The sequence below is a fragment of the Micropterus salmoides genome, unplaced genomic scaffold (genome assembly GCF_014851395.1).
Source record: "Micropterus salmoides isolate LMB-PRFRI ecotype aquatic unplaced genomic scaffold, ASM1485139v1 Ms_hic_scaffold_14, whole genome shotgun sequence".
Classification (NCBI taxonomy): Eukaryota; Metazoa; Chordata; class Actinopteri; order Centrarchiformes; family Centrarchidae; genus Micropterus; species Micropterus salmoides.
This window is the reverse complement of record NW_024040485.1, coordinates 16699229-16727062: the sequence shown is the minus strand read 5'-3', so window position 1 is coordinate 16727062 and position 27834 is coordinate 16699229. Positions and strand designations below refer to the sequence as shown.

The 27834-nt window shown below is 39.9% G+C and overlaps 1 protein-coding gene across 1 annotated transcript; it reads right to left on the bottom strand.

Moving 5' to 3' along the window:
* Positions 1–712: 712 nt before the first annotated feature.
* Positions 713–26941, bottom strand: kif1ab (kinesin family member 1Ab). The gene is made up of 48 exons (XM_038718050.1): positions 26368–26941; positions 25021–25195; positions 21886–21959; positions 21471–21650; positions 21261–21329; positions 20743–20921; positions 20426–20537; positions 19971–20048; positions 19750–19815; positions 19627–19644; positions 19437–19515; positions 19267–19345; positions 18711–18853; positions 16763–16962; positions 16490–16569; positions 15377–15452; positions 15205–15284; positions 14988–15094; positions 14779–14862; positions 14352–14532; positions 14191–14263; positions 13936–14026; positions 13685–13833; positions 12867–13045; positions 12204–12341; positions 11990–12108; positions 11791–11876; positions 11460–11595; positions 10887–11058; positions 10357–10447; positions 10097–10215; positions 9934–9989; positions 9699–9807; positions 9484–9550; positions 9230–9314; positions 8994–9099; positions 8551–8574; positions 8288–8402; positions 8011–8144; positions 7795–7856; positions 7540–7685; positions 6693–6881; positions 6488–6559; positions 5677–5786; positions 4885–5004; positions 4527–4719; positions 4292–4410; positions 713–3400 (listed from the first exon to the last, which is right to left on the bottom strand). The coding sequence occupies exons 2-48, from the start codon at positions 25124–25126 to the stop codon at positions 3343–3345; spliced, it is 5109 nt and encodes a 1702-aa protein (XP_038573978.1). The 5' UTR covers positions 25127–25195; positions 26368–26941; the 3' UTR covers positions 713–3342.
* Positions 26942–27834: the final 893 nt, after the last annotated feature.

Genomic DNA, 27834 nt, shown 5'->3' with positions numbered 1-27834 from the left:
TTACAAGCAGCACTTCAGCGGGGAGGGCTGTTGTCATTAGCAAGCGGTAAGGCAGGAAAGAAGGACAGAGTACAGCAGAAGATAAGTGGATCTGCATGCTTCGATCCAGAGCTATGACATTTAAAAAGCAGCCAAATATAAAATAATCAACTCATTTACTTTTCAGTGCAGTTCCAGTGCACTAAAACTGTCTCACAAAGTGTTTTTTAAGGTGATACCCTTGAATTATTAGGGCTGGAAGCATTGCAAGCCATCTGCCAATTGTAAACAAAAAAACCCTAAACAATCAATGCAATTTGATGCAGTGTTGGTGGTTTGATTGCTGAAGCAAAAATGGCACCATTTCAGAATCTAATGTTCTACTCCTTTCAGGACAGGGTCATGATATTAAAACAACAACAAAAAAAAAAACAGTCTTTTCCATACATTCTTAAAACATCATACAAAATCACAGTAAATAAAGATGCTTTTGTGCATGAGTGCAATATATTTTAAGAACATAATCCATCCTTCAAAACCTTATAAATAAAACTTTCCATTTGTCTTCTGTTCCAGCAGGCAACATACAGGATATATCTATAAACATTTTAAAAAACAAATAAAGGTGATTATACCAAGATGACCCAAACACTAATCCCATTTAATTACTTGATAACAGACAGAACATCATTTTAAAAACAGATGAAGCCATAGATAGCAACAAATCTAAAGTGATTTTTTTAAGTATTAGGCTGCATTGCTCAACAGGTTGGTTGGCCTGTGGCGTACAGAGTCCTGAATACTGTTAACTGACTGTAAATTAGGTTTGACAAAAAGTTAGTCATAACCAGTCAAACGAGTGGAAAATGGGAAAGACGAAATGGTTGGCCGACCATGTCTTTGAGATTTACAAAAGAAGAAGGGGCTCTCCTGTAGAGTGAAAACAGATATGGATAGTGATCTTTTAAATGCAAATAATATAATAAACATTCAAAAAAATGTGCAATGTGTCTAGCAAAGGCAAATAATTGTTTAGTTCAATTTAGCTTCCACAGATAATATTGATTTCAAACCAACATTTGGGGTCATCTCAATATAGTGCAAAATAACAGACCGCAGATAAAAGCAACTAGAAACCATTTCTGGACATAAATGTCATAACAACAAGAAGCTAATGATACTCTACTGGTTTCTGACACAAGCATCAGGCTGTCAAATATCTAGCCGCAACAGTACAAAAGCTAAGACGGGGATTACTTTTAAATGGAACATTTACAGTCAGTGATAATGATATACACTGTACTTTACTGTTGTTACAGGCTATACCAACATACTATATAACATCATTGATAATATTCACTCTCCAAAACATAAATCAATATAAAAAAAAGATCCATCTACTTTTACTCTACATAAAAGCTTAATCTTGGACATACATGTAACTAACTATGTCAAAGACAATGCTGAAGGAGGGAGAGAAGAAACAGAGGTGAAAAGAGGGAGGCACTATCTGGTGCATGGACAACGATTTTGTCCACTCAAAGCAACTGCCTTCAATAGATTACAGGTCCATGGTCAATTACAACTTTCCATTTAGCTACTAGACGAGACATAAATATTAAACTTATTTAATATAGCAACTCAGCTGGCCCATAACTACAGACAGAATAAGTGCTTATTTGATTAAAGCAAAACTACCCACATCCTGTACAGCTGTCCTCCTAGTGTATTTAACATCGAAAGTTAATTTACATAATTCATTAGTTTAAAGAAATAGATCAATGTTTTGGAAAAAATTCGTTCACTAGCTTTCTTTCCGAAAGTTACATGTGGAGGTTATGCTTTTAGCAATGCTCCCCGAGGAAGGAAAACACATCAGTATGGTGGCTGCGAGGATGGTGCACTCAGGTTTGTACAAAGAAGACGGTTAGCTTAGTGCAGTATTAAGACCGGAAACAGCAGGCTCTTTTTGAAGTCCGGCTACCAGCACATGAAAAGCTCACCGATTAACACATTATCGCTCACATTTGTACCTTTGTTTGTCCTGGAATTCAATGCGCCTTGTCAAGAAATAGTATGGCACATAACAAAATTTAACTTTGTTACAGATATAGTGTTATTGGTGAGCTTTAGAGCTGCTGGTAAACAGATTTTGTTACATTTTGACAGAGCCAGGCAAGATGTTTTCCCCTGCTTCCGGTATTTATGCTAAGCTAATGGACTGCTGGCCATAGCTTCATTACCATACCGACGGTTCAGTTATCAATCTTCTTATTTAACTCTTTTTTGGGAATAAGTGTATTACCAAAATATTGAACCATTACTTTAACATGCTAAATGTCTGCCAACTGCATAGTGGACAGTGATTTGAAAGAATTAAAACAAGTAATGCTTTGGTTAAAACAACTGAGTAAATGATACATTACATTAACTCAATAAAGACATTAAAGTGCCATGCAACAAAACAGGTGAGTGGCCCTGTCACAAATAAATAAGTACCTACACTAGCAACAATAAATAACATTATTCTTTATGGTTCTATGCACAAGGGATCATGTAAGAAAAAGCACAAAATGCGAACAAAGACATGAGTTATCTCTCCTTATATTGGATTATTTTGCCTTAGTCTAGTCAACAAACTCAGTTTTCAAGGAACCAGTAAAAAAAAAAAAAAAGCAACACAACAACAACCACACACCCTTTTGTCCTAAAAAATCCATCATGCTACTTCAATGTTAAAATGACTGATCCGTTTGCTATCTGAAACCTCTGCAGTGAAACAAATACTCTATGCTGTAGATACTAACTGAGGTAATGTACAGTATATGATGGATGCGTGTGGCGCTATCATCCCTTCACTTACACAGATAAATATCTGGGTTCGATGTTTCCTCTCCCTCATCCAATGCCGTTATTGAGAAATAGATGAATAACTGACTAAAACTGGGACTTATTTTCAGTTATTGTGAATGACCACATACTAACTCTGTACAAGGAACCGGTAGCCTCACAGATGACAGATTTCTACATAAAAACTAATCAAAACTAGCCCAATGCCCAGAAGAGGTAAGTTAATTAACGGGTTTGGGTGGTTAGTTTGGCTTATGTTTCTTCTATAGGAAGGGTGCACGCCATGCAGGGTTTTGAGGTGGCGACTGCAAAAACACAGAAAGGACAGTTTTGTTGGGTTTCAGGATGAGCAATCAATTGATGTTAGGGACTGTGGCGGTCGCCACATAGAAGGTTATTTAAATGGCTGTATGTATAAGTTTGTTCATATGGTCTATGTTCATTAGAGCGGGACGGTGAGCGGAGCTTTTAGATTGTATTTGTTTGTTGTTTCCCACCAGGCCAGTTCATCTCTCACATCCTCTGAGCAGACGGGACCGACTGGACCGACTTTCTCCGGGAGAGCTTTGACCTGAGGAGAGGAGAATAAAGTAGCTTGTAAATCTGTGTATAGCTATATCATGATTTATTTTGCAGGTCCTGTAATTTCCTAATACATTCCCTGGAAATTTCCTGAAAAGAACTACATAAATGGGCACTAGTGAGAAAATAGAGATCATGTTCTGAGGCAGTAGTTTGAGTTCAGTTTATTGTGTTGAATGTATAGGCAGTTATTGATTTCTAGTTGAATATTCATGAAAGATTTTGTCAAATCTGCATATTTTCCATACCATTTTTGACGAATAGCTTGCTCATCTGTGGACATATTTCACATTTTGGGATATTCAGCTGACCTGCTGTACACTGTCTAAAGCACTGTCTAGGCCAGTGTTTCACAACCTGGGGGTCAGGACGCCTCAAGGGAAGAGCAGAAGAAAAATATGGGGGGCCACCAGATACTTCTGTCTAACCAGCTATTGAATATTTCTTTCCGATTTTGCTTTCGTTCTTGTGAAGTACTGTAAATATTCACCTCTTAGGCCTATAAAAATCCTTCAAATGAAACAACCAGATAAAAAATGACCACTCTTTGGTTAATGTGCTCAGACATTATGTTCACACTAAAACCACAACCTGCGATGAGGGGGTCACGGGTAGACACAAGCTAAGAAGGTTGGGAACCACTGCACTGGGTTATGTTAATTGAAAGTCTACCTCCATTTTCCCAAATAAGTACGTGATACTAAATTACAAAGTGCTTTCCAGGAATCTTTCTTATCATTTAGTTACACCTCGGTTTCTTTCTTGGAAAATTTCAGGGGACCTGTATAAGTGTTATGTCTGTGTTGCTAATAGCTGTTTAAAACAGTTTTCCATGATAGTTTAGGTGATGTTTTTCCTTTACAGTTTCTACACCACTCACCTGATGGTGCCGGCTAACAGAGGGTTAAACGCGTACAGCCAGTCGTGCATCTCTTTGTCATTGGTAGCCTGCAGCAGTATTCCACGGTGCTCAGTGCACACAGCAAACGTGTTGGGAGTCTGGACACATGAAATATCATGAGGTTACTTCAGTTCATTTAGATATTATACTAAATACTATTTATTTATCTATCCATCTTCCATCTATCTATTCATCTCATCAAGCTCCGTCGTACCCGCAGTAAGGTCTGTTTGTCTTCACTGTATTCCACCTTCGCAGACGACAGGTTGATGACAGCTCTCTCAACGCTATCCCTCTCACTGCGGTACAGGTAGACGTAGGGCCTGCGCACCACCACGTAACGCTTCACCCAACCACTGGTGTGGGGCTCCAGGAAGTGCAGGTAGCCTTTCTTTGACACAATGGGGCTGCATACGATGAAAGAAATACTAATGTTAGGACAAAATGAATAAAACTTGACCTTTCTTAAAGGCTCGTTGTTCCCTGAATGACAGTAGAGTTTGCACCTGACAAACAATATGGCAACTTTATCCACAGTGACTGAAAATCAAGTATCGTGTGTGTGGTCTGACCTGACACGAATCTCCTGTATGTCAGGAACAAAGGTGCATCCTCTGAGAGCTTTCTTTCTGTCCACTGGGCTGTATGGGTCCAGATCTGGTGTGGAAGCTCCTGAACTGGGTTCAGTGTGTCTACACAACATAAACAACAATGTTCACAATGTGACAAAAGAAACATGCCTGGGCCTGTTCATCTAACTCTTTTTCACTATTCACTACAAAAAATTTATGCTGCTGTATACTTCACTACATTTCAAAGGGATATATTGTACTTTTCACTCCACTACAATATGTTGATGGCTTCACATATTGGTTACTTTGCAGATAAGTTTTCATACAACATGACCAGTTTGTAAGACTAAACTACCAAGTAGCATAAACAATATTAAAATACTGTTCATGTTACTGCATCAGCATTAATTATCCAATATGATATCAGTAATAATAAAACTAATGAGTACTCTTACCTTTGATTCCTGAAGTACATTTGGCTGACAATACTTCTGTACTTTTCCTTAAGTAACATTTTTAATGCATGACCTGAGTGTTTTGACATTGTGATATCGCTACTTTACTTAAGCATATTATCTGAATACTTCTTCTATCCCTGCCACCTTCTCTTGTAAATGTTTGCCATATGATGATATCACCAGTTGACGCCATTCAAGAGTCATTTAGCATATCTGAAACACCAACAACAAATTCTTTATTTATCTTCTCAGGCACAGTGGCGGCAAGTATCTAAAACCTCACAAACCAGTATTAAACTAATCCTCCGCCGAATAACAGCACGTAGTTACATACCTAATGTCATAATGTCCCTCGACGAGTGAGGGGCAGGTAGAGGACGGAGTGAGCGTGCTCAGTCCAGACGAGCAGGAATCTCTCATCAGCGACGCGGACATCTCAGAGAGCTAAAACACACATAACCACACACAGAAACACATCCACAACAAATCACGCACGGAGAAGCACACATGCAAGACAAGAGGGACAAATACAGATACAGACAAAACACACCAGCAAACAATTAAGCACGTACAACACAGACATGCATTCAGAGAACAATTCAATCAGACAATTTGTAATTTCTAGCAATGTACTGTAGAACCATCTCTGTACCATTGTTATACAAAAACCTATTTTCTAAGAGCCCCTTGCTGATTAACATGTTAAAGAGGACATGCAGGAGTAACATCAGGTTAGTGGAAGCCTCGCAGAGTCTAAAGAGGAGGAACAATGAGGGATGAGCACGGGTAAAGGAGGAGGTTGGAAACAAAAATATTTTTAGGTATGGGTTTGGGAAGACAGTGTTAGGAAGTAGACCTGAGTCACTATTATCTCTCATCCAGCTGGTTCAATCAAAGTCTAAGAATTATTTGTGAATAATATTTAACTCATTTATACTGAGTGGAGGTAAAGACCTAAGACATAACATGGGATTAGGTTAAAGACACCTAAAAAAAGAGGAATCTGTTCTGAAATAAATGACTGAATAATGAATGAAAGCAATGGCAGAGAGTGGCTGAAGTGCGGGGCTACAGTATTATGTGGTAAACGCTAAAGGTTCAGAAGGATTAACGGGCCTGGTTAGAGGGCCTAGGCTGGGGCTCACCTTGCTCTCACTGGCACTGCTGCTCACCTGGCTGTACTCTCTGTTGAAGGTGTGCATCAGCAGACGCAGACACTGAAAAGAAGATAGTGAAAGACAATTTTTTTTATAGATAATGTTGAATAAAACCTGTATCTGATCAAAACAACTACAAAACAATAGTTGAGCTGAGACAAACGTCCTGGTGGCCTAAGAGACCAGCAGTCACCTTAGCAGCCAGCTCCCTCTGCCTCTGGTTGGGGCTGTCGGGGGCAGGGCTGCTGCCGGGACTGGGGCTGAGGACGGGGCTCTTTGCAAAATCGCTGATGTCGCTGCTCTTGTAGAGTGCATCCTGTCCTGCCTGCAGAGTGGCCTCCAGCTTCTCCCTCAGCAGCAGGTAATGCCTGGTCTTCTCCACCTGAAAACAGTGGCAGATCCAACTTTAACATCAACCTTTGCGGTCTGGAGGGGCTCAAAGGGTGTTTATTTCTGGTGACATTTCTAACTAGATAAATGCACGAAAGACTCACTTCTTTTGTCTTTGTTCCCAGTTTTCAAATTAAAATATTGCAGTTGTTTTGCAAGTGGTAAATGTCTCTTGGAGTATCTATCAAATGTAGTTTCTGTATATTGTAACATTGAGATTAGGTAGTGCAGTTTCTGAGTCATCCTTTATTTTAGATATACAATACCTGGTTTGAATAGATTTGAAATCATCATCTAATCAAACAATCATAATTTAAGTCAAGTGAAAACCCTGTATCTCCAAATTGGTGATCTTTAATTTTGAGATAAACTGAAAGATTAACTGTTCCTTTATGAGTTAAGAAAATTCCCCTACTTCTTGAGCGGAATAAACCATAAAAACAGCGAATTGACTGTAAAAGCTGCAAATAGAGTTGGCTTTCTCATAAAAAGGTGAAGTTTTGGATATACGTGGTTTTCACAGGACAGCGACAACTTTAGCAAATCTGAGCTGGTCTAAATTTAGATTAACTTTAGATAATCTGCACCTGTCCAGTAAAGACACTTCCCCAGCATATGTTTTCCAGGTGTCACCTCTCTTACAAACTGACCTCCTGCAGTAAACTGAGTTTCTCCAGCTCCCACTGGTGGTCAAGGATGAGGCTGTCACTGCGAGGCCTCCATCCAGCCAGGTTCTCCTCTCCTCGGACATACGCCACTGAGGTGTCCAGTACACGCCTGCGACGACGCTGCATGCCTGAAGAATAAAATTGTCTGTCAATATTGTTGATTAAAATACAACTCCCAGTTGAAGAGGAAATGCTTTTGTTATTTTTTCTGATCATTTTCTTTGATTTTGATCCCACCTGGACTTCCATTGTCCGCCACATGGCAGAGGGTGACTTCGTAGACTCCAGTGACACGGTTGCTGAGAATGACAGGTGAGTTTTCAAAAGTGAATTTGAGAGAGAAGTAATTAATTCAACTACCAATTCAACTGCCTTTTTATTTAACATGACAGAGAGGTTGTGTAGTCCATAATCAGAGTAAGATTCAGACTGTGTGAATCCATGAACCTGTACCTCTCGGAGGGCCGGAGGCAGCCGGTGCTAAAGAGGTTTCTGATGGAGCGAGAGGCCGGCAGCTTCGCATCACGGGAATAAAACACCATGCAGAAATCTTTGGTGATTACTGTTGGCTGAGTGCAGTTCTCCATCTAATTAAAATAGGAAGTAACAAATCAGAACCCATTCCTAACTTGTATTTATGTTCAGCATTGACAGAATGTTGCAGTAGAAGTCTACATAGAACTAATGAATTAAAACCAAAGTCACTAGCATTGCATGTAATCTCCAGTACCTCTAGATAAGCAGAGAGGGTGATGTAGATCTTCTCCCCATAGGGAGTGACTCTGTTCAGAAGCAGAGAGTTGTGCATGGAGCTGTCCCATGCTGCCTCAAATCGATAGAAAGTTCTGCAGCGTGAAAAACAAACAGTTTATCGACTGTATGCATGATTTTTAAAGAAGAAAAGAGTCAACGTGATTAATAGCCTAAGGGGCAAATGGACCTTTTGTTATCAGAAATAATAATTGAAAAGATTAAAATGATTGTCATTTATACCTATGGTCAACTCCCAAGGACACGCTGCCATTTACAAAGAATAAAGAGAAACAGGACACGAGTTAGAAACTTTTAACTGCAGCTGTTAAAAGTTTGAACCCAGCAAATAATACTGATCCATGCACACTAAAAGTGAAGCCAAATAATATTTGACTATAAGAGAAGTGAAGCAATGTTAAAATTACGAATCAAAGCAACTGAACTGCAAGCAACTGACATTGAGGGTCTAAAGATAGAGGGTGTCACATGCTTGTAAAGCCCAAAATCACAAATTTGTGATATTGGGCTATATAAATGAAAATTGACTTGATTTGACTTAATATGTGTATATGATTTAGGTTTATAAATAAATTATAAGAGGAAACTGTTGAATATCATGTAGAAAATACACAGAGAGGGGGGAAAACCACTCAGTAAATTAAAAATCAGATTAAAATTCATACTTGTCATTGTGTTTTGGCCAGAAGTATCCAGAAGACAGGATGTTGAGGGAAAGGATGTTTGGGTCTATGATGGTCTCATCAGCCTCTGGCGTGTTTCGTATACGACCTGGAGTCAAACAAGTCATGCTGAGATTAATAAGCGATAAAGGAGCCATTTTTTAAAACAAAGGAGAAACACTTCTTTGAAGATCCAACGACTTGGTCAAAGATGGTTTTGAATTGTCCTTATTACTCACCAATAACCAGCTCCTTCACCTCTTTCCACTCAATATCATTTCCTGTTTCATGAGCGATGGTTACTGTGATCCTCCTCTGAATGCCCTGTGGAGTCAAGAGAAGAACTAGTTTGTTTACTGGAGTCCCAGCAGAGATAAAACTAAATGTAGATAAAAGAGCTGAATGGATTTGTATTGTATTTTTATTACAGGTTTGTGAAACTTCACTACATCACTAATAAACATGCTGGTTATTTGGCGTGACGCGGTCAGACCTGGTGTAAGAGGAACGTGCCGTGGCAGGGCATCCCACCTCTGTGGTCAACAACAGCTGGGATGTAGCTACAAACAGGGAAATAATCTGTACATTAAATGTAAATACTCAAGTGTTTAACCGAGATTAGGTTCATTTTGACTGCACAAACAGTGAATATGAAGGCCTCGCTTTATGGTGTTACCGTGGAAACACAGTCATAAACATATGACTCACTCTCCGTTTGCTTCCAGTTCACAGATCTCAAAGAAGACCATGAGGTCATATTTGGCGTGACAAGGACCTGCGGTGGAACGGGTCAGAGTGCTGAGCTTTGTGGCCGGCACTGGAGGAAAAAACAGATTCATGTGTGACAGAGAAAGACAGATTGTACTGTAACAAAATATTCTATATATCATGAATATATAACACCTTTTGATATACTCTCAGGACCATAAATGTCACCACTAACCTGGTTTGGATAAGGGCATCACCCTGGGGAACTGCCTCCTGGAAGGTCTCAGTGGACTAAAAGACAAAGAAACCAAACTTGAGGAAACTTTTCTTTCCATCTGGAAACATATCAAATCAACAATTAGTCATCAGCAGGTGAAAAGGTAAAATTTCTCCCTGACCTGATCAGGTCTTTGCAGAGCGGAGGGAAGGGCTGTTTCTGATAGTGGCCGAACACCTCGAAGACGATGGGCTGAGTCTTGATGTACTCCACGAAGGACTTTGTCACTTCCACTGTGATCTAACAAAGAAGAGAGCAAATACAACTCAAATACATAACTAATTCTGTAGATATTTTAAAAGACGTGTAAAAAAACATAGCAGAAGCAGTTATCAGTAATATTTGTTAATAATAGGTCTGAATGTAGTGTTCGGTGTTTACATTCTGAACATGGTAGAAGCCCAGCGGAGGTCCTCGGCCCGTGTTCTTCAGCGGCTCAGTGGAGAAAGCTTCGTCGTGGCGGTGGATGAAGCTGAAATATGTGAAGCCATTATCTAGACTCTTCTTACATTATGTCAACCAAAAACATCTGACTACTACACAAACATTTACAATCAGTGAAAATTTTAATACACATTATTGTTAATTGGAAAATATGGTCAGTCATTTTGTTTAAATCTTGAGCAGCATCTTCAGCAGCCAGGACTCGTTTTGCATCTTGCTTGTTGAGATCATTTTTCTGCAGATTATCTAGTGCCAAAGCAATTTCATATGAGATTTAATAACAACGTACGTCAGTTTAAATTATTTCTTTTGCATTCATTAGACCGTTCACAGAAGAGAGAGAGAGACTGCTGACAAAAACAAGGATGAAACCAGAGGCTTTTAGTGAGACTTGCATATACGGTACAACAACATTAGGACTGACAATATTATTTACAGGACTGTGGTGAAGATACGCTTGAACTTACTTGAACTGGCAGAAGATGTCGGCGTACTCGGCTGAGATGCTGGAGGCCTGTAAGACGGTGACTCTGAAGGTGAAGATGCTGCCAATCTTCAGGTGGGACAGAGCTTTCTCCGGGGAGAGGTCCAGGGGAGATCGAGACCCAGCACTGAACTCTTCGCCGGGCTGGGGGGAGCCTCCAGGGAGGCTGCATGGGACAGGGGAGGAGACACAGAAACACATGTATCTGGTATTTTAGATAATTTTCCTATTCATTTTATGAATTTATTTCAGCACTGGTGTACCATGTACATCAGATGAGTTAACTTTGAAATAAATGAATGTGTGGTGTTTTTCCAGGATCACACTCTTGTAACATAGTAAGACTTGGTTGGCACTGAGGCACTGTAATTGATTTCTGTTTCAAAAATACATAATTTGAAATTCACAGCTATTTGGCATTGAGTTCCTCCCTTAGATCTTTATGAACTGTGAGCACCAACCCAGGAAAAGGTCCAGCAATTGCATTCAACTCTTCCATCATCTTAATTCAAAGTCGTGACCTGCAGACTGTTGGACTGCACAGGTGTCACCTCACCTGGACAGGTGTTGTTGTTGACTTCATCTGCAGAGATTCCCATCTCTGTGTTCTGTCCTTCTCCCTCTACAATTCGCAGCTCCTCCTGGGATGTGTTGGAGTGGGAAAGACCACCAGGACACGACTCAGTCTGGAACTGGGACCAGACAGAAAACAAATCAGCTTGGACCCCATTTACACTGAGCATTAAGAGCAGACATTCGGAGAGAAATTTAGATTGCAACCCTCTTCTTGCTTTTAAATTACATGTCTGATATTCATGACTAATTCTATATCTGCCTTTTATTGGTTGTAGAGGAAACATTCACAGTACACCAGTACAAATAACTACCTTCTCAAATTGTTTGTCTTCAAAGGATATCTTGGCAGTGCCTGACTGCCTCACACCAGAGCCGTAGTCAGGGGCCTCTTCATCGGCTGAAGAGAGGCAAAAAAAGAGGACAAGATGTTGAACTACTGTCAACAATCATTTCTAAACACTAAAAAACTCAAAAGAACAGCATCCGACTGTCATAAGACTTTGTTCGTACCTGAGATGGCCTGCACAGCCACTCTGAGGAAGCCTTTCACCTCTCCTTTCTCACTGACAATGGCCACGCGATGTACCAGGGGCACCGGGTACAGCAGGTTACTCAGGTACACAAAAGCTCTGAGGAGACGGAGGAAGTGATGAGGTGTGTTCAGTTTTTACAAGCATTTATTTATGCAGGATTTAAACCAATAATGCATTAGTTGGTGACGGACCTGCCGACCAGACGGAACCAGGGGAAGCGGTCGTAGAAGGGGTCGCCCCCGGTCAGAGCGTGGTCACAGTCCTCCACGGCGCTGCTGGGGAGCTCTGCCGCTCGGTCGTACATTTCTCTCATCAGGTCCAGCCTCTGCCTGCAGGGCCAGCATAAAAAGAAAAACTTAGCAGTGGGCCTGTCAAAACAAGATATAAAGACGGCGCTGAAATACATGTTAAAGTAAATGAATGGCGCTATTAGAGAATCAAAACAAAACAAAAAATTGTCGTTGCAGAGGGAGATGTTCCTATCGAGTGTGAGGTACAGACTGTACTTTTTACAAGACAACAGGAAATTAGAAATAACAGTCAGAAGTGTTTCAGGGGTGACATGAATTTTAATATTCTTGTATATATATATATATATATATATATATATCTTGTATATAATATTCTTGTACTTTGCATGTGTCAATATCCACATTGCTTTTTTAGTTTTGTGTATTATATTTAATCCTGCCAATACATTATATTTTAAAGGGGTGGTGATGGCGCATAGATAAGTGCAGACCTCAATTCCCACTGCAAGACACTGTAGTAGCAACCTCTGTAATGTATAGCAATTGTAGTAGCTAAATGAATAAATGTAAAAATCAGCACAATATTTGACAAAACCACTTTACCTGAGTTTCTCCAGAGTCCAGTAATGTGTGGCTCCGTTCTTTTGATCTTGTACCTCAACGGCTACGATGGTTTGGGGGAAAGGTCGTCTTTCCCTCTCTGTGGCCACACTGGGGGGCAGCAGGTCGGGAGGCAGGGGGGAGTACAGCGTGTCTGTCAACAGGACAAACTGGAACTGCACCTGAGGAGGACATATGAGGTAAAACATGAGTGACTGTCTGTTTATATCCTCCTGTTTGATATCAGGGGTATCAAACTATATATATATATAAATAATATATTTCTTAAATTAAATAATATGTTTACAAGTAACACAGATGAAACGCTCACCTGTACAACATCAGAAGGATATCTTAGCGGCAATATTCAGAATACAAGTAATTTACTCGATCTTATGCTTTTTATAATACAACATACACTCTGGAGGGCTGGTTGGAGAAAAAAAAAAAAAACTGGGTGCGATATGAATCTGTCAAGTCCAGATAATGCTTATCGTGTGCACCTCTTACTACCTGGATGGTTGGACAGAGCATACAATCAAAATGCAGCACTGTGTCACTGTGATGACTCACCAGACTAAATCATTGTGATAAGTGCAGAATGGCCACTGACACACACTTAATAATCTGCAGTCTTTTTGCAAAAAAACATTTATTGTCCACTACTGAGAAGATTTCACCAAGGCAACAACGAAAGCCAGATTTGAGTTAGTCTTAACAAAGACCATGTATATGGAAATGGTTTGGATTATGTTACTTAGATAAATCTGTCTTATGTTTAGCTAAAACTAACAAAAAAACATAAATACAGCAACAAACACCTTTTTCTTCAGCTCCACACTGATAGCATTGGCCTCTTTGAGGAAGATGGCGTTGCCCCAAAGCAGATCCCTGAGAGATGTGAACTGGTAGAAACGCCACTTTCTGAACGCCCACAGAGCCAACTCAGTCTCTCGCGGTGTCCAAGGCACTGGAGAGCAAGACACATGATCTCTGATTGAGTACACAAATTAAAAGCCTAGTAGAGAAGATAGTTTGATGGGTTAGTAACAGTTAAAAGTGACAGTATCACCTTCCTCTTCAGGCTCCTCTTCTTCCTCGGGAGACTCCAGGTACCGAGAGTCCACTTGTTTCTGAAGAGCCTCCAGTTTACTCTCATAGTCCTGAGAGAAAACATATGATCCAGATCAAAAACAGAACGAGTGCATAGGCGTGATATTTTGCTTCTGTATTCAATAAATACACATTTGAACTGTTATTTTGTTTTTTGTTTTTTTTAAATCAGGCACCTTAAACGTTAAATAATTGTATCAAAGCTTGCTCTCACCAGCCTCTGCTGTTCTAGCAGGTTACTGGCTTCTTCTCTTTCTTTGCGGTACTGATCTTCAAGCTCCTGAAGCCTGAAAGGGATTCAAAACTCAATGTTAAAAAATCATATAATAAAGCAATCCGAATCATCATCGCCAACTTAATATCTTCTCCACGCACCTCTGCTCCATCTCCTGTTTCATGTCGATGCCTTGTTTCTCCAGCAGTTCTCTCTGAGCGAAGGCCCAGTCGACGGGTTCCACCGGCGTCTCAGCGCACGGCGTCCTCTCTCGCTCCAGACGAGCCTGCTCTGGGTCGTTGAAGCGAAACACGTGGCTCTTTCCCATGATGATGCGGTTCCCTAAAAAAGGACACAAGAAGAGTTCAAATGCTTTGCCATTAAAAATCACATTAATTACCAATCAGACTTGTGTGATGATGTTATGATGAACATTTTTATGACTTTATGTCAAAGTGAATTTTATCCAAGACGACTAAGACTTATCTCTTCTTCCATACATTTGCATACATTTCTGTTTATTCTCTGGGTACAGTTGCTTTGTTTTACACCTTTTTAAAACAAAGTAATATGAAGTTTCGCACATACCAGACCGCAGAACTGTGGGGGATGTCACTCTCTTCCCATTGACATATGTCTCTGCCTCCTCACATGGCTCCAGAATGACACATCCTGTTCAAGAAAAGGTTATTATCAAAGTATTAAACACACATACAATATAAGCTAATGGCTGTCCTAATGTTCAATATATATTTATGTTACAACATTTATGTAACATTGTTGCAGCCAGCCTTTACCATCTCCCTGAGGGCCAATGGTGCTGCTGAAGGTGCAGTGTTCATCTCTGATAAAATGGCCGCTGAGAACAATGTCTTGGCGAGTCTTGGCATTTTCACGGCCAACCCTGAGGAGAAGATAAGGTAATCCAATAAAGACAAATTCCCCAAAACAGCACAGTATCTGGAATAAATCTCAAATATATATGTAAAAATTAAAATTAAAAAAAGAACTTACTTGGTGATGCCATCTTTGATGTAATACAGCAGACACTCAGACATCAGCGGGTCTTCGTTCAGGTTCACCAGATGAGGGGTCTAAAAGGACAATCATGACAAATATGGTTAGTGTTTGTGTGACTATTAAAACTAAACAGTTGTCCAACAGTGACAATTGAAAAGCATCATGCCTTTTTTGGGGAGAAGACGCCCAAGGTGCCTCCATCTTCTCTCATGGCAACACCCATCTCAGCCAGCAGGGCCTCTCTACACAATCAATCACACAGTTGGCATCAGAACATACCATTTTACAAACAACAAGATTAGGGCAGAAGTTTTCACAAAGGTATGTATTCAGGATGTTAAGTTAGATGTTTTGCCACTGATATCACACTTTTTAACTCCCACTGTTTGACCCACAACATACAACTGGGACTATTATGAAAAGTTGCATGAATATAAACATGCAATTATGTGTCATTAGATTAGACCATGGCCATTTTCAAAAAGAATGCCCCTTTGAAAAATAACCCAAGAACTAGACCACAACTGAAACCAGACTACGAGTCTAGAGCTATGTTGGCAGTTGTGTGAGGCTGAACTGCGGCACAGCGGTATTTTGAGCTTAGCTAGCTTGACAAGATAACAAGAATGCTAATTTAGGATGGTAGCATGCTAAGATTTGACATACAGCTGAGGCTGATGGCAATGTCATTAGTTTTGCAGGTCATAAACCAAAGTATTGGACAAGTTAAACACTATAAACAGTTATTATAATTAATCCTGAGGGCGACATGAATGCTTACCAATTTTCATAACAACCCATCCAAAAGCTGTTGAGAAATTTCACTAAAACACAAAAATGTCAAACTCATGGTGGCACTAGAGGAAAAGTTAGAGGATCACTAAAATCATTAGCATTCATTCTCTGGGGACACTGAATGTTTGTACAAAATTTCATGGCCATCCATCAAGTGTTGTAGAGCTGTTTCAGTCTGGGCCAGTGTGGTGCACCAACCAGCAGAGAGGCAGCCCAACATTTCCATCCCTAAAGCCATGATGGTAGCATGGCTAAAAATATGGTGTATTCCTACTTCTTAAGTAGTCTGGCAATCCAACAACATGTATCCTTCAAAATGTTACGTTCAAATTAATCTCAAGGACCAAACCATTAAAATAGTTTGTAATATGTTATATACTGTATATATTATATTACTGTATATTATACTGTAAATTTCTTAGGGCAAAATAATCTGACTCAATGCTATGAAACCATGATTAATACATGAATATGTTTGACAAACCTATCCATACGGATGGCCTCAGTACGTCGCAGCTTCTCTTCCCATGTCTCATTGAGCTCTGCAATGATTTTCTCGGTTTCCTGTTGGCAAAATTAAGAAAGATACCTAAAATGTTCTACACTCTAAAACTGTAATTGATAATTTGCTCAATCTTGGATTTATCAAGAGCCGTTCCACTAATTGACTTTGCCTTTTCTTTGATTTTCTCATTCCCATATAACCTCCCATTGCCCAACTATACAGCCTGAACAATTCCACCATCATCCTTCCTACCTTTAGCCGCTCGATGGTCTCTTCACTGGCTGGGCTAAAGATGCGATCATGGAGGTTGCTGATGGACCCAGCACGACTAGACAGGGCTGAGAGTGTTGGGGAGGGACTCATTCCTGTCATGGCATTGGTCACTGTGGAGAGATCACCCCTTTGATTGACAGCCTGGCGATTATTCACAAAGTTCTTGTAATCGCACAGGTCTGCCAGAGAGAGAGGCGTTGCATGGAAGTGAGCAAGGAAGGAAGGAAGGTAGGAGCAGACGCCGGGTAATTAAGGAAAGACATCAGGGATTGAAAGGGACACGCAGAGAAACAGGATAAAAAAGGAAAACAATAGGGGAACAACAGGGAGGAGTACAAAAAAAAGAAGAGAAAGCTCAAATAATGGTTCAAAGAAGCAGAGGTAACTTGCTTACCAAAGCCATCGCAGACAGAGAGAAAAGAGCAACTCAAACTGAACAAAATGCCAAATTGACATTTTTCTGACACTGAAATTACATGTAGGCAAGCTCGCAAGCATGAGAGTGTTATGAGAAAAAAACTAAAAATATATACATCACGACAAAGCATAGAGATTTTCGGATTTTCTAATGTGTTTGCATGTCCTAAAGTCTTTGTTTAGCTCAGCCTTTTTAGCTCAGCCTTTGGTAGCGATGCACCAGACTCATAGCTTCAATTAGGTCCACACACAGAGAACCAGGATGCACAGAAAAGTTGCTCAGCAATCCAAAATGGCGTCCTCCCAGTCAGTCCTTTCTTCCATAAGCACTGATTGCGTAAAAGAAAAAGCATTAAACAGGATGCTTTATGCAAAGCTGGGTTAGCCTTCAGATTCTTCATGAGCTGCTATAGGATCATGGTGCAAAGCTTTTCAGTGAAAAAGAAAATCCCACCAAATTTAAATTTGTGTTACTGGGATGAAAGTATACTGAACAAAATTATAAACGCAACACTTTTGATTTTGCCCCCATTCATCATGAGCTGAACTCAAAGATCTAAGACTCTCTCTATGTACACAAAAGGCCTATTTCTCTCAACTATTGTTCACAGATCTGTCAAAATGTGTTCGTGAGCACTTCTCCTTAGCACATTTTCAAGTGGCCTTTTATTGTGGCCAGCCTAAGGCACACCTGTGCAATACCCATGCTGTCTGATCAGCATCCTGATCAGCATCTTGATATGCCACACCTGTGAGGTGGATGGATTATCTCAGCAAAGGAGAAGTGCTCACTAACACAGATTTTGACAGATTTGTGAACAATATTTGAGAGAAATAGGCCTTTTGTGTACATAGAGAGAGTCTTAGATCTTTGAGTTCAGCTCATGATGAATGGGGGCAAAAACAAAAGTGTTGCGTTTATAATTTTGTTCAGTGTATTAAGAGACTGGACTTCCCAGTTTAAACAAGAGAGGGAAAAGTCCTATTGCCATGGAAAGCAGAACTAATAGATAGGGAAAAGGAGGCCATTTTGCAGAATTCCTGAGAAAAGAGTAACTTAATAAAGCAACATGGTTTAAGTTCATAGAATATTTTTGTGTTGCTCAAAACAAATGATGTATGGTCTAAGTTTGTATGTCTTGTCAGACTTCACATATAGTCTCATGTTTGGATTGTTAGTTAGGTCTCTGGTGTGGTGGAGGAGGAAGGCCGGCTCGGGATTTATTTATTTTAGTGGCAAAGCGCAGGCTTGCTAGAGTTATACACACATTTCAAACCAGTGATGACGGGGCCGGTGCAGCGATACGCTGATAGGACAGAGGAGAGAAGAGAATGAGTGTGAGAGACACCCACACTCTGAGTTAAACTGTCACCCTCTGTCTTCTTAAATAAACAGATGACTAACTGCACAGAAGGTTAAAATTCAGGTTTGTGTTCGCACGTGTGTGTGTGTGTGCCTACATATGTGCGTTTTCTGAGTGATAGTTGGATTTCCTCGTGCGACACTCACTCTCTATGATGTCTCCCAGGCCTTGTGCGTACAGCAGGTCTTTGAGGCGAGCCACCTCCTCTTTCAGCTCCCGCACCAGACGGTTGTTGGGGTCCTCGTTGATCACAGCGTTGCAGCGGATCTGTTTGGCACGATCAGCATACCTGCAGGGAAGGAGGTCATCAAGGTCAAGGAGCCGTTAAGCTGTAAAGCATGATTCCTCAGGCTCTGCATACTGAATTACGCTGACCAACTAATGACAATATGAGGCTAAAATAGAAGCATGTTACTGTCAATTAACTGAGGGGAAACAACTATAGAACTTAGGGTGCATGAATTCATTAAGATGCTACACAGTAAATGCAAAGTGAAGGTAAAGGTCAGCAGGCAAAGGTCCACAAATAATGCAGCACTATTGAGCTGCATTAAGTCTGTTTTTCCTCAATAATATGCAAATGTAGTAGTACATGCAGTACATTTATTCTACTGGTTGAAAATGTGGTGTATGTGTGACATTATCTTCAAAATGCTATCAATAGTGAAAAATGTATGAATGTCAGTTAAACATTTTTCTCACCGGAGGGTACTGAGAGTCTCATCATAGTTAATATCAGCAGGGCTGAGAGCAGCCACCATGGCTGTACGAGAGTTTCCTCCTAAAAGACAGCAAGTGAGACAATTCATGAATAGACAGAGAAAATAATTTTATTCTAGTAAAAACTGAAGTTGATTTTTACGTGTGCATACCCAAGTTCTCCCTAAGAAGCCAAGTCAGAACTGAATCTCTGTAGGGAATGAAACTCTCCACCTTCTTTTTTTTCTTATTCTGTAAACATATTTGACACAATTTACCTGCTAATCACATCAGAAAACTATCAAAAAAATGTTGAATATAAACAGTTTGCTGTTAAAATATGTGATTGTTGGCATTACTGACCTTGTTTGGTGCTGAGTCCTGACAGTTTAAAAGAGAAATGCCAACATTTGTTATTTGGTCAACATAAAATTAGATTAGAATATTTTTGATGAAAAGTTAAAAAAATAAATAAAAAAAGCATACCACTTCAGCTAGAGCAGAAATAACTTTCCCCAGTGTAGTTAGAGATTTGTTGATGTTTGCTCCTTCCTGCAACAACAAAGAAATAAAAGTTGTCAATCTATTTATCAGTACATTTTAATTTGGAGCATTGCTTTCAAACAATCTTTATTTAATGTGTTTTGATCTCCTCCATGTGCGTAGAAATACCAAAAAACAACCATAAAACAGCAACTTCCTCTCACCTTCAGTCTGGTTCCTTTAGCTCCGGTTGAGTCAGCTCTCTCGCTGCCTGCCAAGTCCACCAGACTGATCTTGCTGACCTGTGATGATACCACATATTTTCAAAATAAGATGCTCTGTATGACAAAGATTAATCCACCACAGCTCACGTATTTCACCTGAAATTGCACTGCGAGAGCAGGCAGTAAAGCGTTATTTGGGGTTATCAATCAATACAGCGACACATTTGTCAGACAACACCACCACCACAGCCAGCCTCCACTCAGGTCATAAAAGGTAATAAAATAATTTCTGCCTTGCAGCATCTCCTCTAAGGCTGCTGAGGTGACAAGGTTCACGATAAGAAAATCATTCCTCTTGTTGGTTTGTTTGTTAGAAAAGCAGAAAATCATCTTGTCTTTCAGTCATACAGGGTGATTTCGAAGGCAAAGCCATGAGCTGAGCTTGCTGTCAGAACCTTTTCTGATGTGTTTTCCGACTCCATGTCGTGTTTCTTCTGTGTAAAGATGATGTTGAAGACAGCGTGGGAGCGGCTGCTGGTCTCGTTCATGTTGGTAGCAGCCACAGTCCTGGAAAAGAAAGGGAAACGCTGCATTAGGTGCATAATACTGACTCTTTCTGATTCTCTCTTACATTTTGTTTATCTATCATTATCTGCTCCATCCATCATTTGTTCCAGCCACATTCGTTTATTTAAGCATCTTTTAAGGTCTTTTCCGCCCATCATGCCACGCAGTAATCTAAGGAGTCCATCACTCAGTCTCACTCTCTTACCTGGCCTTGTTTCCAGAGTCCATCAGATCCTGGATGTCGTTGTATGAAGTGACGGCTAGCTTGGACAGATCTTCAACGTAGGGTCCCATCAGAGGGTGCTCTCTGACACGCAAGTTCCCTTTGTTCTTGGGATTCAGCAGGTCACGCACACGCTCACAGTAGATCTCCATGTAACTCACCTGTAAGAGGAAAAAAATGTGTAAAATGTTTTTATGAGTTATTAAGCAGTAATCATTACTACATGGTGGCATCAGGGGCAAGCAAAGATGATTAACCAAGTGAATAAGCTCCCAGATATCTTACAAAAATATAATTATAATACCAGCTGCCCCTCTGAAACATAATTAAACATAAGTCTTTTAATATTCTTAGTTTCAGATGGTTCAGTTTGTATAGACTAAGACAAATTCAAGACTGAGACAAATTGTGAGACACTGTGCAGAGAAAAGCCTCCAAATGTGAATAAAATAGCATACATGAAAAAGTATGAAGGTATGAAGGAGTTTGACATCACTCACCTCCACCGAGTAAGACATGCTGTTATCATTATTGCTGTCACTGATCTTGGTGAAAAGATCCTCACACAGCTAGATAACAAAGAACAGATTGTCATTTCAGATTGCATCTTTGTTTTTTTAAGCACAATTATTGAAGAGCATCAGATGTTTTCTTTGTCAGTAGGATAATTTTTGTGTTTAATTATTGTTCAGAATTTTATTCTGTGTTACCAGAGGGATAATTCCTTGCTGGTCCTTCTCCTGTCGTCCCATCATGGTGTAGCTTTTGCCCGCTCCTGTCTGACCGTATGCAAATATGCACACGTTGTAGCCTTCAAAGGCATGAAGGAGCATCTCCTCTCCGATGTCCTTGTACACCTGTATCTGGGACGCATAGTTGATGTCCTCAGGCTGCAGAAAGAACAAAGGGGAAAAGATGAGCAAGCATGAATTAACTCTAATAGACATCAAAAACACACTTGGTTCTAAAGGCAAATACGTTTTTTACTCCATGAGGCTAAATCCTAACATTTAGATCAATATTTATAATCGTGTATTAGTGACTTGTTCACTAATTTACTAATCTGACTAGTAGGACATTTAGTTGTTGAAAGCAGTAAAAAGTAAGTGATGCAGTGAAACTTACTGTGGTGTGTGACCAATAAGAATAGTCAAAGTTGAAACTCTTGTTTTCTTTTGGCTGTTTGGGGTTCAGGATTGCTAAAATAGAGCAAAATAGATCAGTTAGAGGCATCAGAAACAATTTAATAACCTGTGTCTTCTTTCATTTCAGTCTATTTACTGTCAGTTTTACATCAGCTGGGCGGAAATTAAATTCATACCAAATGGGAATCTACTTCTTTCAATGCAAAACATTCTCTCTCGCACCATTTGTCCCATGTCATGGCCCAACACAAACATTCAATTTAAATTACATTAAATATATATTTTTTAATTTTCTTCATGATCACTTGAGTCCAGTTGTGTCTCATCGTCTTTATTATAGACAGCTCTTGTTGATAGTTTCAAAAGTTTGACACATTGTTAGAAACAGAAGCACAGTTTTGTGAAAAGACAACACAAACAAACAAAACTGTGTTTCCAGCAGGAAATGCACGATCCAAAAGGTGCTGACGGACATTTGGAATCCGCATTCAGTGTCTAAACTTTTGTGTTGTGTTTTCTATGAGTTAGTCGAAAGAAAGAAACATATTTGAAGTTGTGATCACTATATTTGTAGTCTTAGAACACAGTTGACAGAAAAACTGTATTGCTCTTTTATGTGATTATTTCTAGTGGAAATAATTGAACTTGTCTACTAAAACATGTTAATAGAGGGATCGTCGACTACTGATTCAGATTCCACCTCTGTTCCCTCATTGTTCCCTGTCTTCTTCACTACTTTCCACCTTCAAATAACAGCAAAACATGCATAGAAAAAATATATAATCAGTAATGCAATACCGTATTGTTCAATTACAGCATGTATTGCTTAGTTTATTTTTCTTTTCTTTAATTTTATTAGTAACCCATCCTCTACATTATGATTTTGAATTATAGGTACCAGAGTTAAAGCAAATTTACCAGCACATAATGTGCCAAATCATCATCAACAGAGAGATGCACAGCACATAATCTAAACAGAGAAAAGACACACTAGTTGAGAGACGACTTACTATATAACAGTTAGCATCAGAAGCAGCAGTTTTAAATGCAACACTCATCCTTTTTAAAGAGAGGAGGGGTGTACCACAATTGGAATATGAAACAAGAACCGAGCAGGAGCAGATGCTCTTTAACTGTAAACTAAATCCGCTGTGAACAAGTTCAATATAGCTGCAGCAATATCCTGCTGAAACGTGCACTCAGCTAGGAACAACTCAGTGTCCATCCAACAGCTAAACCTGCTTATCATTTAGCGGGCTGCAGGGAGCAGTGTGTTAAATTAGTAAAGTTAATGAGTGGATATAACTCTTGAGGGTCAGTCAATACACTGACAGGCACAACAGACACACACACACACACACACACACACACACACTTGCATCAGCTGACCCCGTGTCTGGGATCAACCAGAACAAGGAGGTCTTTTTGGTCCCCGCAGCTCGTATGATGAGAGAGGAGAGCTGAGGCGGTCGCTACATCCCACACACACAGACACAGAGACAGAGACAGGCTTCAGGCCTGACTGAAGCTTTTGTTTCCTTATCTAGCTGCTAAGATGCCACATGCCTCCCTGCCCCACTCCCTTATTAGTGGAGGGCACAAAGCTGCCTACGAGACAAATAACTTGAGGTGAAATGCTAAACTTGGCTCAGTGTAGGTCACAGGAATGTGATCAAAACAGCAGCAGAACATCGCTGCATCTCTGGGTTTCACACTAAAAACCATCTGTAAGACTTTAAAGGATCCATACCTCATAGGTGACCCTGCAACTGTTCTATCAGCTTGTCGCAATTATTTATATGAACATTATGTGAATCTGGTTAGCTGACAAGAAAATTACCTGATTAAGGGCCTTTTACGAATTTGTCAACACTTTTTGCCTATTTACAATGCATATGTGGGAAATTGGTTATTGCATGTTTACTTTGTAAACTCTCTGTCATCTAGCATACATCATTCAGTGTTTCCCTCAATTATTAATCCCTTACTGGGTGTAAAGACAAAGAATAGTATCAAAGAAAGTGAATATAATATATTTAAAAATGAGGGAACAAATAACTGCGTTTTACAGATACATACAGTACCTCTGTACACATTATCCAGTACATTGCATGTACACGATATACATATTTGTATGATATATATTCCCTGATACATTCATCCAAATTTGCACGTTATTTTACACCCCTGTTTTGAATTTTTATGTTTGTAATGTCTTTCAAAGTATTCTGATGGCAGAAGTTTTTCTTTGCAGAAAAAATAGACAATCCAGGTTAAAGTTCGTTTTATGTGTTGCTTGAAGACCACTAATCCCTGAGACAATGAGACAATGACTTCAGACACGTTTTAAGACATATAAAAAATGTACTGCTTTGAATTAAAAAAAATATTTTATGTCTGATATAGTTTTACCACTTATAAGTTCAATTAATTAGTTTAAAATTCTTAAAATTACATCTACTCCTTCTCCCTCCATGAAAGTTATGGAATCGATAGATGCAAATATTTAACATTTTAAAAGTTGAAATGTTCAACAAGTTGCATAATGAACCATGAACAGCTTCCAAACTTAAATATCACAAAATCATGCTCATACCTACACATCTTTACAACTAAAACAAATAGTCAATTAATTAATTAGTTGATTGACTGGGAATGAAGCTGCAACTATTGAGTCATTTTTCAAGCAAAAATGCTTCTTAAATGTGAGATTTGCTGCTTTCCTTTGGCTTATATAATAGTAAGTTGAATATCTTTGGGTTTTGGACTGTTAGTCAGATACAACAAGCAATCTGAAGACATCAACGTAGGCTCTAGGAAATAAAAAAAAAGCAGTTCTCCACCATATTCTGACAATTTATGAAACAAACACTGAATCAACCAATTGAGAGAATAATAGGCAGACTGAATAGATAATGAAAGTAAATAAGTAGTTGCAGCCCTAAACTAATGTGAGTACAGATAAATGTTTCTTCTACGGAAACTCTGCAGACATCATTCTGCACAAGGAAGCTCAAACATTCATGTGAGGTAACAATATGCAAAACACATTTTCACACAACACAAACACATCAACTTCAAATACACTCAAACTGACTTAAAAACGCATACTGACTTGTGGTGTTTCCTGACATCTGAATGATGCACTTGCTGTCCTTCCCCATCTCTCTGGAGTTGAAGGGTCGGACTCTCACAGCCACCTTCACTGAAGCCCCCGCCATGTTGCAGGTGGGTTTGCAAGTGAGCAGAAGAGCTGAAGATCTGTGTGGTTACACAGACACACGTGGCACCTGCACAGGCAGATGATGAGAGGGTTTTAATACCAGGGCAAACAGAAATACGTAGATGTCTAGTTGTATGAAGCACCACATATTTCATTACTACCTTTAATAAGGATAAGTAGCCTACCTTCAAATAGTTAAAAATTATAATTTGAATCGTCTGTGGCCTGTTGTTGTTATTATCATTGAACATTGTAGACAGGGTCTTGGTAGCCTCAATAAACAGCCAAGACTATGACACAGTCTCTATTTTTGGGCCCTGAATCAGTCTTTTTTGGCTTCAGTCAGAGACAGACAGCTCCTAAAACAAGCTGACTAAATAGCTGGTTCATTATTTGGCAAGAAGATCATCAGCATCCCTGCAACAGTAAAATGGCTGCTTATTCTTCGGGCATCCTCCCCTGGCCTCATCCATCAGGGCTGAAGGCCTTGTGATGAAACCGAATCGCCTCACTGCTTCACCCCAAAGAAAAGAACACACATTCCTAATTTGTGGTGTTTTTTTCACTTCATCTTTACAAAATGCTGTCTTACTTTTGATTTTAAAACCCTTAATGATCGCTTTTACTTTTTCTCCACTGTTGATGACCAGACAATTTAGGTTTATTTTTAACGGTAGCCTACAATTGCTTCAAAGTAGCGCCGCGCACATCCATCTTCTCGGCATTAATCGATGATAAACACAATTCCTTCAGAACATCTTTATAGTAAGCCTTTATCTGTACATGATACATTCTCAGAAAAAGCGAAAAGACATTTGCAAATATTAAATAATAGGCCATGTAAATATTGTCTCCTCCATCTTGCTTTGCCTGCCGCACCTCAAAGACAGGCCGCGTAAACACAAACGGCACCGACCTCAAATCACCAAACACTGCGTCAGAAAGGAGGTCAGCACACATTATTAGAGCTGAAATAACATTTACAGCTGTCACGAGCGCATCTGTTTATATAATTGGGGTACCGGTGGTGTCGTTTATTTAAAGTTTCTTTTTTTTTTTAAAGAACAATTGTTGACAGCAGCGGAATCAAACACCCTGACGCACCGTGCTTATTTATCGCCTCACATGTCCGAAAGGCCTCGCAATCACCGACGCACACACAAAGTCATCACCAAGGCGTGACACTCTTCAGCAGCGATGCTGTGCCGTGAAAAACATCTCGGAAGAGCTGCGTCTTACCTCAGCAACTCAGACGTGACGACCGCAGATTGTGAATTTTCTGTCCATTCAAAACAGATCCACCGGTCTCTCCCTCGTGAAGCTCCTCGGCAGCCTGTATTTTTTAGTCTCTCTCTCTGTCTTTGGTCAGCCTACAGCATCCTTTTCCTTGGCACATCCATACATGGAGAATCCGCCGGGGAAGGAAAGAGGGAATCGGCCTCGGCTTCAGCAGCAGCAGCAGCACTGGGTGGACTGGAGTGTTGAACGCAGCGGTGCGTCAATTAGAAATCAGAGTGGGCGACAGGGGGGAGGGAGGAGCGAGGGCCAGATGGATAATCTGAAAGGATGGGTGCGGGCTGCTCCAGCGGCCCGGCTGTTTGGTCTGTCAGTCAGTCTGGAAGCAGGGAAAATGGCGACGCTGCTGTGCCAGGGATGCTGGGAGGCGGTGGTGACATCAGCATCAGCATCATCGGCAGCCGTGAGGCAGAGCAATGCAGCACAGAGACACAGCGGAGTAGAAGCAGAGGGAGGGGGAGGGCCCAGGGTTGGGCCAAAGAGAGAGACACAAATATGGGCGAAAATGGGAGGTTAGAGGTTTAGAGTGAGAGTAAAACTCAAATAGTCAGGAAAAGAATGGGACAGTCTATCTGTCAAGTCAGACTCTCCATTGTTGTGAGCACCTGTTGGGCTTTTCATCCATGTGTTTTTCAAAGCCAAGTGGGCTAAAACAGGCACCTGTCCCAGGTCCCAGGGGCTCCAGGTTCACTGTGTGTCAGCTGGTTCCTGGTATGTGCACATTTGCACTGCTAAAATACAATATCAGCAAAGGCATATCCTGCATTAGTAGGTAATTTTGTGGCCGTAGAATCATTGTGTCAAAATCTAGTTTTATTATTATATTATATTCAGTTCAGGGAGTAGGTGAACCTTGTGATTGTTTTGCTGAGTTCTAAGTAAAATGTAATGATTGACTGATGATCTGCTGCTCAGATTTAAAAAATGTAATCGCATGGTGAGGACATTATAAAATAAAGATACATTTTATGAGTTCAACTTAAAAAATGTGGATGTTTGCCTGAGAAATGAATACTGGTGTCATCCTAATCCAGCATTTCAATCTATAGCGACCATTATTATTTATTACTATTACTAATACTATTAATTAAACCGATGACTAACAATGTGAAAGAATTTCATATAATAGACCTGCTATGGAAGATAAGATAAGATCAGCCTTTAATTGTCTCACAGGTGAGAAATTTCAACATTACAGCAGCAAGTGGATAGCATGGAATAAAGTAAAGTGATAAGTGACATTAAACATAATGCTAACAATATCAAAAATAAAAAATAAATTAAACAATCCTAAAATTTAAACAAAAAACTATATTTTTACAACTATAAAACAAATTACCAAAAATAAAATAAAACTGAATGTTCACAGGTACTGTGGAGACATGCTTACTCCTGCGAAAGTCCACCAGC

Bases quoted from the DNA above. Each gene is read 5' to 3' on its own strand.
- kif1ab (XM_038718050.1), bottom strand. From the start codon at position 25,126: ATGGCGGGGGCTTCAGTGAAGGTGGCTGTGAGAGTCCGACCCTTCAAC. The intron at 21,960-25,020 runs GTCAGTATGCGT...GCTCTATTTTAG, and splicing joins GATGTCAGGAAACACCACAA to CAATCCTGAACCCCAAACAG. The intron at 13,046-13,684 runs GTGTTTGTTGCT...TGTCCTCCTCAG, and splicing joins GTGTGGAGCTGAAGAAAAAG to GTGCAGTTCCAGTTTGTCCT.